Consider the following 14,996-nt stretch of genomic DNA (forward strand, 5'->3'; position numbering starts at 1 on the left):
GTACTGCGCCTTGCTAAGGTGAATAGTTGTTGATTCATTTTGTACCTTTTGAAGTACCACCTCATTATATGAGTAGAGCCCAAGGACAAATTTGTGATATATTTCTCTATCCCTGTTTTTCTATGAATTTTATTCAAAAGCTTTTCAACTATCCCACAATTCTGAGCCCATAATACAACAACTTTAGTTGGAAGTTCTGTTCTATCTTGAGAATGAGCACTTATTCCACATGCATAGCTGGTAAAGAGCCCTCTTAGTTCATGTGTACATGCCCTTATTTACAGATTGACTAGGATATGCAGTCTATCTGGCTAACATTAAAGTTTGCAATATACCATATGTGACTTTCTAGCACCCCCTTCTCAATCTTTTGACTTGTCTAAAAAAAAATTTGTTGTTTTCAACTTTGCACATTTTATTCTGTGTAAACATAGTGCTGGTTCTATAGGAAGATTTGGAACTCTTTAGGTAAGGTTCTTATATGATGTAATTAATTTTACAGTTTCTGGAGCTTGGGCTTTGAAAATCTTGACAATATGCATCTGATGAAATTACAGATATGTTCAATTTAAGTAATCTTGTGTCATATCTTAACATCTCGAAAGGTAAACTTCAATTCTTGTATCTTTGTTTGATTTCAAAAAAAAACTTTAAAAATTGAAAACATATGTTTTATCACATAAAGACTAATATTGTAGGATGGTTTCTTCACATGCATTCAGAACATTGGATTAAAATATCAGAAGAATGAAAGTTGGATGATGGCCTCTTGTTGAATAAATTTGACATTTGGGATGTGCATTATTTTGAATATGTTACATGGATATGACTTCCTGAAGACTGCCATCTGCCATTTCCACTCTTAAGTGGTATCTGCTCCTAATCAGTGGTATCCTTCTGGCTGATAACCTTCATCCTTGAGCCCCAAAGACACCCACATGAGGTGTCATAATTTGGTGTAGGCACTAAGGCAGACAACAACATTACATGTACAAACTTTCAAAGCCGCTTTCTGTGTGATGTGAACTATCCACAGTGATAAAACACCAAATAAGTGTCCACAAGTCAAAACTCAAAAATGACAATAAATGACAAACATCAATTAGCCTGTAAATACTGGGCAATCTATTTAAATGATGCATTGAGATGACTAACCTGCGACTTATTGGCATCTTAATTTCACTTAGCAGATTTAGAAAACTGAAAATGGATGCTTTAAAAATTACAATATTCTGAATTTAAACATTCTGCTTCTAAAATATTCCCAAGTTGCTTTTTTGTCATCAGCTTATCTACTTTACACAATTTGACCGGTAATCCACTTCTGACCAGAAATTTGCCTGCATTTCCTGTCCACTGTAGTAGCAGTAGGCTAGCCATTCACTACCTAACAAAAAGAACAGTGTGATCAAACTTCTCAACCTCATCCAAAATCCAGATTTTAGGAATAATCAAGACCTTGAGGTAAAATCTTTAAAAGTAAACCAAGTGATACAAAAGATTATATTTACATATTATCATATATGTGAAACAATTAATTCTTGTATTTTTAAAGTGTTATTTAAAAACTTCATTTTGGATATTAGAAATTTTGGTTAGGGAAAGAAAGGGCAGATGTAAAATGTATCTTGTGAGTTGATTGGTTCATCACGTGCAAAATAATTGTAGATTATTTTCTTCATTAAGTAACATGATTTGATTATAAATGTGCATGTAATTAGTTTTCATTTTAAATGTTGTCATAAATATTTGACATTGTTTCAGGAAGTAAAGAATGTGCACCAGAAATACCTACCATATGTTATATTAGTATATGTGTAAAATCCAATTATTTGAATCTTGAAGATGTAATTGATACCATTCTTCGCTTACATATACGACATTTATAGGCTTAAAAAGTTTCATGATTTAATCTCATCTTCAAGCTATCTCATTTACTTTACAGTGATGTATTTTTCAAGCCTTTGTGGTGTTTAAAAGTGCCTAGTTCTGTTTATAAAAGTAATAGAACTGTATTGCAATCATATGAAATATTTGGAATATTTTCTAAGAATTTATTTATTCATGCTTTCATTCAGTGTCATATTATGTTGGAAAATCAGAAATATACTCTGTGACCCTCCACATCATCAGTGCAACTTACTCACCTGTGCCACCTTTAGAACCGGCTCCTGGGAGAGGACCCAGTTGTGGATAGAAATTTGTTATGGTTTTGGGGGCCAGTGCTGGCTTCTGATGCCAAGAAATAATTTCAATGACCATGATGATTTCACAGAAAGCTATGAATAAAAAGGCGGGCACAATAATTAAATATTAGAACAAACTGAGTATTATCTTACTTTGGCTCACTGCGAAAGTACAGATGGCAGATCTGGAACAAGGACAATTATAATAAATTTAGCATTAGATCTAGGGGTAGGGTTGAGTTTCCATGGAATTGGAGTGGATGGAATCCAGCATAATTTGTACTGAATTCCAAATTCTAAAGGAGAACATTTTTTTTATTTTAGATAGGTCCACACTATATGAATTCTGCATGGCATTTTGCAGAACAGTCCTTTATGCATTGAGTATCATATTAAACAAATGTTGAAGTCTTTCGAGTTGTAACAGGTATTTTTTGCCCAGGCATAAATCTCTCAAATGAAAATAAAAAAACTGCAGAAGTTGGAAATCTGAAATAAAACCAGAAAATGTTGGGAAAACATAGCAGGTTAGCATCATTGGTGGAAAGGGAAACATTTAGCTTTTCAGATTGAAGACCCTTCCTCAGAACTGATGCAAGATTCTGCCAGATCTGCTGAGTTTCAACAGAATTTTCTGCTTTTAAAAACCATCAAAGCCTCCCTCATCCATTATCTTCAATTCTCTTCACACCAGTTATTCAAAGGACCTGCTCTACATTTCACTTAAGGCCATGGTGAGCAGCCTATCTGTACAATACTATTTATTAATATACACACAACTACCACCTCCACCACCAGTTCTCTGTTCCTTAAAAAAAAGCGCACAGTAATAGTCTGATAATCTGTCAACCTTTGAATTTTGGTAGCAAATGTTGTGCACAATTCGATACTACTCCAATTAATACACCAATATATTTTAATTCACTTTTTTAAGATATTATACAGTAGTATAATAAATGTTTCAGTGAACCAGCTGAGTTTAAAAGGAGCACAGGAAACAGAACCGGGTGAGCCGGATGCTGAACAATTGGGAATTTCAAATAATAGACTAGCGGATTATTGAAGTTTTACTGTACCTATTTTTCAGCTACTGCCTGGTGATCCTCCTGTAGAGCTGAAGGTTGCAGAGATTTGGAGGGAGAGGCCATGAAGGGGTTTGAAAACAAGAATTAGAATTTTTAAATGGAGGTGTTGCTCAATTGAAAGCTGATTTAGTTCAGAAAAGCTTGTGTGATTTGTGAAATGAATAATGAAAATTATAACACAAACAACAATTGTGGATGAGGAGGTTTGTGCAGGACACAAGATTAGAAGCTGACCAGCAGAATCTTTACATAGGTCAGTATTGAAGTAATAGATGCCTTTTTTAATTTGATTAGGCCAACTAACTTTAAATTAGTTTTTATTTCTGGTCTAGGTTTTTACTTGTCCATGTTTACTGCATTTGTTTTTAGTCGCAGTGAAAATAACAGTGTGAGATGGTTAATTAACAATTAAGCTGTGTTTTTGATATTATTAAAAGATATCTTGCTTCCTTATCATTTTTAAATGCCCCGTAATAAAAATTTTTTTGAAAACATTCAGTTATAACTTTATCTCCAATCATGAAATGCCATTGGTTTTTGTTACTGGAATATTTCATACAGCTTATCGGCAAAATAATTTCTGAGGAAGGATCCTCATTGCCATATCCAGTTCAGAGGCATCAAGGGACTCCATATGATTACTCTGTTAGATTGATTCTAAAATCTACCATTTGTTGTGCTTATTTTAGATCACATCAACGGAGTGTGCACAAGCCCTACATCCCAACCCTGCAACACTGGGAAGCGCCTTTCCATTGCAGATACTTCAAAACTGAACCGTCGTGGACCAGGGCGACCACCTTTTCGAAAAGCACAGTCTGCTGCCTGCATGGAAATCTCATTGCCTCTCACCCACACAGAAGGTGTGTGTGAGTGTATGTGCGTACATGTATGTGTTTTAGTGTATTCCCTGTTGACTGCAGTGATATGTGGTCCAAAAACATTGCTTCTAGCTTCTTATTTCTATTTAATATCAATGTGATTCCAAATGCTGGTGATTAGAGTTACTAAGTTAACCATCTGGAGTTAGTGCAGGTACACTGGCCTATAGTTAGCTCATTCCCCTGAATATGATTCTACTTGTGTTCTCGTGCATTTATGTACTATTGAAGGATATGCCACCAGTGAAAACTCTTGTATGATCTTCTTCAATGAAAATAACTAAATTTAAAATGCAAGCCTGCACATAAACATTATCATGATTTAAATCAAATTATTTTCTGACTCTCAAAATTTAGTCTGTTTGATAGAGATGCTGCCAAGAAAAATCAGCCTTATTTACAAAATTGTACTTCCAGAACTTTGCTCAGCAACATAATACCCTGGCATGCTATTCTGACAAGTTTTGCAAATTGTTTGGAACTAGACAAACATGTTTTATGGTCATTTTCATCATGGAGAAGACATGCTTATATCTGTTGACAGTATTAGATGCATTGTTGTTTGGGTTCATCAATTAAAACATAAAAATACAAGTTCAAGGTGTGCTGTATCATTCAGAGTATTTTGCTGGAGAAACTCTCATAATATTTCAGAGTGGCATATGTAATGCCCTAGTGTGGGAATGATAAGTTAATTCTGGAAGCCTAGCTTTGGATGAAAATGTTGATAAAATATGGTCTAAGTCAGCTAATGGTTTTCAGAAGAAGCACTGTAAAAGTTAATATACTGACTTTAAGCAAAGGCTATAGTTATTTAGAAAAGGTATTTTGTAAACATCTTCAGTTGCTTAATAACTTTTGTTCCATTGTAAGCTTAGAGTTTGCTTTGTTTGCTTATAACTACATAATGTTAAATTCTCTATGCATTTCCTCAAACAAAAAATGAAGCAGTTCATCCTTGCATGCAGCAGAAAGTTTCAGGCATTGGCCAATAAGTAGCTAGTAACATTTGCACCACAAAAGTACTGCACAATGATCATCTCAAGTTAGAGAGAGTCTAACTGCTTACACTTAACATTCAGTTGTCATTACCACTGTCAAATACTCCACCCTCAATATCCAGTGAGCCGCTTCTAACCAGAAATTTAACTAGACTAGGCACATTGACCTAATGACTGCAAGAGCATGTTGGAGGCTGCCAAACACATCAGGAGTGTGAGGGCATACTCCACTCGAGCAGCATGACACCCTTGAAGATGAGGAAGCCTACTTTATTGGCTCCCAAAACCCTAAAGATTTGCATCCTCCACCATGGTTGTGGAGTGCTCCATCTACAACAGTACTGTAACTATTCACTTAGACTACTCTGACAGCATCTCCCAAACACATGACCTATATCACCTAAGAAGAGCAGGGCCAACAGGCCAATGTGATTTTACTGGAGCAAAATAAATTCTGAAAAAGTACCAAGGAATCTTAATAACAATGTATATTTCCACTCAATCTCTCACTTCCAGGTTTAGTTATTGTGAAGCAGTAATAGATTACAAAAGGATGATCATTCTTTATCAGTTAATCAAGTGTATGTTTGGCAAAATCATCACACAGTTATTCTGATAGATTGCCTCTTTATTATTCCAGACCTTTCAGCCTATTTTTATCACACATAAGGTGTGAATGAATGTTAAGTACTGCAGGTTAAATTTATACTAATGATACAGAAATTTAATGAGAGAAAATCCATATGGTTACTCCAGAATACTACTAATGTTAGTCTATGGAAGCTTGAAATAAAAAGAAACAAGGTGCTGGAAGTACTCAATAGTCGAGCGACATCTCAGGAAACAAACATCATAAAGATGAAACATTAACAATTTATTTTTCTCTCCAAAGATGCTGCCTGACCTGTTGCATATTTCCAGTATTTTCAATACGTTGACTGAAATAGTATAGCATATATGACATTAAAATACTATGATTTAAAATGGAACACAGCCTTCTCTTGGTTGATAGCACTCTGAAGTGTTACATGTTATATATGAGATCTTTTCCTGAAGACCTTTCTAGAACTATTAAACTTGTTGCAAAGTAAGTGATACCATCTGAGTAATATTTAGAACATTGATTATTCAAAAAAAATCTTGTTTGTTGGTTTATATATGTCTTAAACAGTTTGACTATTATAATTCAGCAAAATCATCACAAATGTTATTCAGTTTTATTTTTAACCAACTAGTGCTTTATCCTGAATACAGGCGTGAAATAGTAATATGTCCTTAATTCAGTCTCTGAAGTTTAATACAGATCTGCCAAATGATCATGCAAAGCTATGGCTTTGATTTGCAAACATATCTTAAATGTTAAAGGAACCTTCTGGAATGTAGTTTGGTTTTAAATAGACTACTGAAAAGTTCTGTCTTGTTTTAATTGACCATTGACTCTGCTTCCCCACTCCTTAATGGCAGTTTTAGACATTATATTTGTTTGGAAGAACTTTACCAGTTTCTTGGCATCCTTAACAGCTGAATACATGACTTATGAATGAATGGCCAGATTGTCCTGGATTCATGACCCGCAGTGCCTGCCTCCACTTATTTTCTCCTAAATAAGCAGGGTTGGCTGAGGTGACCTTGCACCCAATAGGCATCTCTCTGAGACATTTAAAAAGTATTCAAATAGATATAAATAATTCAGATTATTTAGTTTTTTAATTTAAAAATAATTAAAAGCATGTCAAAATATCACTTAATATTTGAAATATTTAAAAAGCACTGACTAAGCACAGGAACTATTTGTGCACCAGCCCCCTGGTCTGATGTGAAATGCATCTGGCCTCTTCTGTACATCAAGTTGAGTCCAATGACAGAGAAAGCAGGTGTATGGGCACCTCACCTTCAACACATTTCCAACTTCTGCCTTTCACTGTGCACATGTAAAAGCCCAAGTTAGCCAGCAGTTTGTGTGTCAGTTCATCAGTCAACACAGTCCAGGCCATTAGCTAGTGTTCCCTTTCTCTATCATTTATAACAAACTCCTCAGTGGAGATCCATATTTGTGATATTGGGCCAAGATGGATTTGGCTACTATGCCCCACATGGTCAGTCATTCAACATCAAGAAAATTTTAACAAATTAAAAAAATAACTGCAGCATGACAAAGTGGTGCATGGAAGATACAACGTTGGGAAGGAAAAAGGAGAAATCCAGTCGCAGAATTAAAATCCTGCAATGGGACAGTAATGAGTGGATCTGTGGGTTCTTGTAGGACCTTTGACGTTCTGCTGCACTGCTACCATTCAAAATGTATATTATGTATATTTCACATCCCTTTATAGCAAAAATGTCATTTTTTTTCATTATTTTCCTCAGCTTGTGAAATATGTGCAGAAGTAACAATAAAGGAGGGGTCTCATCTCAGTGATACCCCCACGATTAGCTATGCCATGCTTTTCTTCCTGAGAAATGGATAGATAACACTTGTTGGGCCAGAATACAATGTCATTTTCTTGCAACTTCTTCAAATAATCCAACAAACAGTCATATTAAAGGACCAATGTGTCACAAGAAAAATCATTATACTTATATGTTGTATGTCATATAGGGCCCACTTGAACAATCTGTGGAAAGCTTTTGTTCATTCTCCCCCACCCCCCCCCCCACCCAAAGAATTTGTTCAAAAGAGCCAATTATCTGTTTCTTCACATTACCAGCATTGTCCTCTTTACAAACAGCAGCAAGTTAACAAAAACTTACAAAGTTTCTGTTTTAGAAAAGTATGTTGTGATTATTATTTTCTAAATCTTATTTTCAAGGGTTCAACTCGTTATTTGGCTAGAGTAAACTAGTGTTTGAGTCGGGTTCATAGGGTATGAGTGATACTGTTCTGGGTAATAGGGGAGATTGGACGGTGTGGGTGAAAATGTGTATAGTCTGATTTTTCCATTTCAACAAACAATAAGATTGTTTGTGATTTCTGAAATTTTTATTGTCATTTTAATTCCAACATTATTTTTGCTTCAGGCTATAAACAATTTGAATGTTGAGGAATAGCAACAATCCTCTTACTGCTAACAACTACTATAAAAATCTGTAATTCTGTTAACTATGACAGATTGTGAGTACAAATTAACTCCAGAAGATGTTCAAAATTCACATTCCTGTGTCGCATAAGAATAGGGAGTGGGAGCAGGACATCTGGCTCTGTGTCACCATTAATCAAATCATGATTGATCATCTACCTCAATGCCATTTTTCTGCACTATTCCTGTGTGCCTTAATTCCCTTAATATTCAGAAATTAATTGGGTATCTGTTTTGAATGAGTTTCCGCAGGCCTCTGGGATAGAGAATTCCAAATATTCACCACTTTCTGCGTGAAGAAATTTCTCCAGTTCAAAATGGTCTACCCCCTTCTCAGACTGTGACCTCTGGTGGTTCATATATTACCAGCCAGGGAAAACATTCCCCCTCCATCTACCTTGCTGAGCCCTGAAGGAAATTTGTAGGTTTCAATGAGATCCTCTTTCTCATTCTTTTAAACTCTATAGGCCCAATCTATTCTCTCTTACCTGCTTGGCCAAACCTGCCATCCCTGTAACCGTTCCAGTGAATCTTTGCTGCTGTTCCTTACTGGCAAGTACGTCACTTTTTAGGAGACCAAAACTGTATACAATACTGCAGGTGCTGTCTCAGCAAAGCCTTATATAATTGCAGTAAGATTTTAAAAGATATGACAATGAGGTAAGACACTTCATAAAATCCATCAATTGCAAAATATTTATCCATCTCATTGGGAAGAAGAGGGTTCTTTTTACTTTGAACTGCTGCTAAAGTAACTGAACCATTGCCCCTTGTTAATCTTGATATTTCTGTCCATGTCAATTCCTGTCAGTGTTTGGATTTTACTCTATTTCATCATTCAGCCAAAATAAATTCTAATTGGACAATGTTAGCATGTGCCAGTGATTATACACATTTTACTTGCCTCTAAATTTTACAGATTCTGTTAATGCTCTTAGAAGACAACCCAGCTGGTGTTAATGCTATGAAATTTTCAACTGGCTACCAGCATTTTTCAATATATTTACAAAAAAATGACTCAAAAGCAACTAAAACCAACAATAAAATATACATATTGATGGTATAAGCAAACCAGATATCTGAAGTAGAACAATTAGCCAATGCGTAGTAGTAGATGAGATGACTGAAGTAATCTACTTAACCGATGAGAGACGACATGTTTAAAAACTACTTTCTGAGAAAGTTGTATATCATACTCTATAATATTGAAATCCATAAAATGTTTCTATTAACATACCTTGTCTCATTGCGCCATATAAAAGTCTCCAGTTTTCATTGGACTATCAACTGATGGATAATCATTAATAAGGGAATGATTTGTCCCAATTTTGTCCACAAGTAGCCATGATGAAAATGCTAAAAACACAGCCACTGTGTCTGTTATCTCAGATCACAAAATAAATTGCTTCTGAATTCAAAGGTCGTAAGAATTATGATCATTAACTTTTCTTCCTAATAGGAGTGATTTGACATAGGCTTTCATCATGGCAGCAAATGTTATTTATGTGGGAATTTTTAATTTATTAATTTATGGGATCTTTACAGTGTGAATTATTAGAGGCAGTGTGAACACAGAGCTTTCGAGGGGAAATTGTAGGCAAAAAGTCCAAGACAACTGAAAATAAGGCCAGCGATGAAGGTACAGAAAGAGAGGAGATACACAAGGAGTAACACTGATTTTGTGGATGAGAAGGATATAGGTCAGGCATGGTTGGAAAAGGTTACAGTGATGGAAGGAGACTACCTTATTATATTTGACAATTCACTTCTCCCCATATTGAAAGTTCCCTTTTAATTTTTTTTTATTTATTCTATTCAACTAACACCATAAATCCAAAAAATGTAGAGGAAGTCTAGAAGCCAAGCAATCTTTCCCATTTTGTGGGGGAAATGTATGAAATCCAGTTTCATTACCAGCCATACGTAGCACATAGAAAAACAGACTAACACTTGGCTGTCATGTCTAATGAAGCATTCATTATGCTTTTATGTGTCAACACAAGTCAGAATAGTACAATTAGATTTGAGAACCTGTGTCATACAACACTAGACATCGATGTGACAACACCTGGATAACTAAAATTCATAAATGTAAAATACATTAATAAATCCAATTTAATATAAAGTAATTATAACCACCTATTTTAAATAGAAATCTAGTTAAGTATAGCTTTCCAGAAACATTTTTCAAAACAAATGTATGTTACTGAAAGACCAAGTTAATATTGCATTTGGATTTAGGGTATAAATCACTACAATCAAAAAACAGCTCAAAAAATATGGAGTATGTGCTATAGCTCATTTCCCCATTACCTTATGAGCACAAGTCCTACTCCAAATATCAGAACACAAATCAATTCCACAATTCCAATACTAAGGGAGTGCTACATTGTCATAGTGTTGTCTTTTGGAGTAAATATTAAATTTAAGGCCTAGTAATTTCTAGGGTAGGGACATGTTTGGCACAGCTTTGTGGGCCGAAGGGCCTGAATTGTACTGTAGTTTTTCTATGTTCTATCTTCAGGAGAAGTAAAAAAAAATCATGCTATTTCAAAGAAGAGCATGGAAATTAAACAGTGTGGTGGCCAGTATTTAATGAGTCATTAAAAATAGCTTATCTAGTTACTATATCATTGTTTTTAGAAGCATCAGTTGGTTAGTGTATTTCCTACCTAGAACAATGGTTACTCATTCAAGCATATTTCATTGGTTTTAAAGAAATCTAGGATATATTGTCTTGAAAAGCACTATGTAAGTCTAAGTTTTTATGGCTATTTAGGCATTTAAGATTAACCTATGTGGAAGGAATCCTATTCATTCATTTTCCACTGTAATTACCCATTATTTTTTGAATTATATGGCATGAATTTTTCAATGCTCATAAACTAAACTGTGCAAGTTTAATAACTATTAAACAAGTGTATTCTCTAAACTAAAAGAACCAAAATTATATTCTATTCTCCCAGATTTAAATTATGAAATAATTTACTTGGCAGTAATATGCATATTGATGTCAGTTATTTGTATGTGTGCATGTTATTTTTCATGAGGATTATCAAACCTCAGGTTAGACTGATCTGATAAAAATGTGTACTTTCATATATGCTCAAATGTCATACTTGCATCAGTGAAGCTCAGCAGAGGTTACATTTCTCTACATATGATGTGTGAGTTACATTGATTACCATATAATTATCAGTGAGTGTTACTATAAGCAATTTTCGTTTTTACTGATGCTGATGTAATGAAAGGCCCATTTGCACACTTTTGGGGACAGTAAACCACACTTCCAAATGAGTAATACTTCAGCAATTGCTCAGCATCAGCATTTGCTCTCACAATGAACATCATACTTCCCCATAGCCATGGGGTGAAAAAGGTAAGAATGACTTCTATCAGTAAAGATGAATAATTTTACTGCTGAAGCAAGCCTCCTAACAAAATAACATTAATAAAATGTGATTCCTTATTAAAACTACATTGTTTTTAAACGTGATTATTTGCCTTAAACTTTCCATTGTTTAGACTGAACGAAAAATTATTTTGAACTTTTTGTTTCAAGAAGAAGCTTTAATACATTGACAGTCCAGGCCTTTGCACAAGAAATTAGTAACCTCACAATAAGATGTCCAAGGTTTGTTTTAAGACTGTTATCTTCAGCTTCGTTTAAAACATGTAAGTCCTATCAATGCATTTTATGTTAAAATAACTAGTGATCCAGATTTTGTAATAATATGATTAGACTTGTTTATGCATTTAAATTTTTCACATTGCATTTGGCTGGAAGCAGTTCAGAATGTCAGAGAAATGGCATCTGGGACCTAAGTGAACAGACTAACTATGTGTTAGCTCCTTAGCAATAATAACTTGCATTTTGAAAGAATTTTACTGCAGGAAATCACCCTCAAGCACTTCACAAGAGAGTTTTCAAACAAAATTTGACACCAAATCACTGAGGGAAATGTTAGGAGAGATGGTCAAAGCTTGATCAAAGAAAGATTTTAAGGAATGTCTTAAAGAAGAGAAAAGTTGAAGGAGGAACTTCCAAAGTACTTGGGCAGTTGAAAATACCACCAGGAGTTGTGGATCAATTTACCAATCAGATTGAAGGATCAAGAAATAACCACAAGGTGTATAAGTTAGTGGATGAATTCAAAACAGGTAAAGAAATGGAAATAGAGGGAAAGATGAATTAGATTGAGAGTGCAGGAAAATAAAAATACTTAAAATTTGTTATTTTAAAATCTCAACCAATTAATATATGAAAAAGTGAGATCCCACTCATATAATAGAAACAAAAATTGCTGAAAGGACACAACAGGTCAAACTGCATCTGCAGAAAGGCAAAAAATAGTGTTAATTATACCTTGTATCTTTGGATCTGTTATTGAAGACTTGCACAACTCTTAATTTTCAAAGAGAAATTGACTTGCAGAAATTACAGAAATTTAATGAGAATAGTTAATTTTAATATACAGGAACTATGAGATTCAACTAAAGTCATTCTCGAGTATTCATAGCAATGTTCCCCTTTTCTTCAAAATGATACTGTATTAGTTTCAATAAAAGCAATTTGATTTTGAATACAATATTAACAGTGCAATAATTGAATAGTGCCTAACTTTACTGAGCCATTCGAATTCATTGAGATTATTGGACCCAAGCTGGCAATCATCTATGAGCAACTTATTTTGGCATGAAATTAGCAAACTGTACAGAAACATGAAGTACAATGATTGAAATTCTGGAAGTATACATTCATCAAGCCTTACAACTCCTAGTAATATTAATGCTTAAAAGAATTGCTTAAGCCTTTTCAATTGTTTCTCAACCTCAGCTGATTTTGTTGTTCACTGGTTTTATACAGAAAGTAAAGAAAATTCTTTTAGTCGGTCACGAAGTTCCAGCGTCTCCAGCATTGACAAAGAATCAAAGGAAGCCATAACTGCTCTGTACTTCATGGAGTCCTTCAGCCGAAAGATGGACTCGACCCTCTCGCCGTGCCTATGGGTTGGTACCAGTTTGGGTACAGTCCTAGTTATCTCATTGAACCTTCCTCCGGAGGAGCAAAGATATTCGGAGCCACTTATGGTCTCTCCCAGTGGTAAGAAATTTCTTTATGTTTACTTCATAATGTGACCTTATTTTCGCAAAGATTTTGAAATCAACTTCCTTGATTTTATTTTTGGTTATCACATAGAAGACAAAGTTGGAATCTGGTTATCATACAAAAGACAGAGAGAAAAAAAAGGGTCATTTTCAGACTCGAAAGATGTAAGTAGTGGAGTGCCCCAAGGATTAGTTGTTGGCCCTTATTTACTATTAATGTTAATGACTTGGAGGAGGGGGCGAAGTGTAAGGTATCCATTTTGCCAATGACACAAAAGTAGGTGAGGGGGCATGTTGCAGTGAGGATATTTGGACCCTGCAGAAGGATATAGATAGATTGAGTGAATGAGCAAAAACTTGTCAAATGGTGTTTAATGTGGAAAGAGTAAAGTCATGCACTTCAGTAAGGGGAATCAAAAGACAGTCTGTTGTCTAAATTGACAGAGGTTCCAATGAGTGGAGTACTGATGGTAATCTTATGCATGAATCACAAAGTTAGCAGGTAGATGCAACAAGTAGTTTGGACGTCTTTATTGCAGTGAGTTGGAGTTTAAAAACAAGAAAAGTATTGTTACAATTGTACAGGATGTTGGTTGGCCACACCTGGAGCCACTTTGTTCCCCTTATTTAAGAAAGGATATGTTAACATTGGCAGCAGTTGAAAAGCAATTCACTACGTTAATTCCTGGGATGAGAGGGTTGTTGTACCATGAGTTACTAAAGTTAGATTTGTATTCTTTGAATGAAAGGTGATCTTCTTGAAATAAATGGGGTCATGATAGGGTAGATGTTGAGATGTTTCCACTAATGGAAGAGTCTCAAACGAGGGAGCATGTTACAAGATAATGGGGTGGTCATTTAAAACTGAGGTGCATCAGAATTTCTTCTCACAGAACGCGGCAAATCTGTGTAATTCCCTACCCCTGAGGAATGTGGAGCTAGATCATTGGAGGTATTTAAAAAGGAACTAGATAATTATTTGAAAGATTGAGGAATTGAGAGCTGTGGGAAATTGGCACAGATGAGGCCTGTGACATATCAGCCATGATCATATTGAATGGCAGGGCAGGCTTGAGGTGCCAGGTGGCCTATTCCTGCTCCTGTTTTCTTGCGTCCTTCATAACAACAACTAAACAATATACATTTATGTAGCTTCCTTAGCGTAATCAGACTGGACTCAATGACATTTTGGCTTCCTTTCCTATTGTGCAACTGGAAGTAATATAATTGAGCATTTCCATTAACTCTAAGAGCTTTCCCCTAAAATAATTGGATTTGAACCTCTGGATTTCATATTGGAGGAAAAAGTCTGTTCAGTAGAGTTGTGACAGTATAGGTGGAAATATGCTCAGAAGCCTGCTACGGTGCAAAAAGACCTTATTTTGTGTTGATATCATTTTTAGGTAAGTTCTTTCAGTTACCATTCTACTCAGTTAAGTTGGTTGGTATGTATGCAAGTATGTAAATGATGAACATATTAAGGATATAAATAATGAACATTCATTTACATTGATTTGGCAATAAATATAAAAATATACATTGCAATATGATTATTTCAATATTTTAGACGTTATCTCAGAATTAGGAATGTCATTGGCTCTCAAAACCTAACCTGTTAAATTTTCCTCATCTTCCAATGAGGATTTTCATATGGAGC

General features: G+C 35.0%; 1 protein-coding gene across 10 annotated transcripts in view; it reads left to right on the top strand.

Moving 5' to 3' along the window:
• Nucleotides 1–14,996, top strand: part of stxbp5l (syntaxin binding protein 5L) — a 275,353-nt gene that overhangs the window by 231,255 nt on the left and 29,102 nt on the right. For all 10 annotated transcript variants that reach the window (XM_052013888.1, XM_052013891.1, XM_052013892.1 and 7 more), the window contains 2 exons: nt 3,961–4,134; nt 13,098–13,334. In XM_052013888.1, coding sequence (XP_051869848.1) covers nt 3,961–4,134; nt 13,098–13,334 — 411 coding nt within the window. The remainder of the gene's footprint in view (nt 1–3,960; nt 4,135–13,097; nt 13,335–14,996) is intronic.

The sequence above is a fragment of the Pristis pectinata genome, chromosome 4, assembly GCF_009764475.1.
Source record: "Pristis pectinata isolate sPriPec2 chromosome 4, sPriPec2.1.pri, whole genome shotgun sequence".
NCBI classification, from domain to species: Eukaryota; Metazoa; Chordata; class Chondrichthyes; order Rhinopristiformes; family Pristidae; genus Pristis; species Pristis pectinata.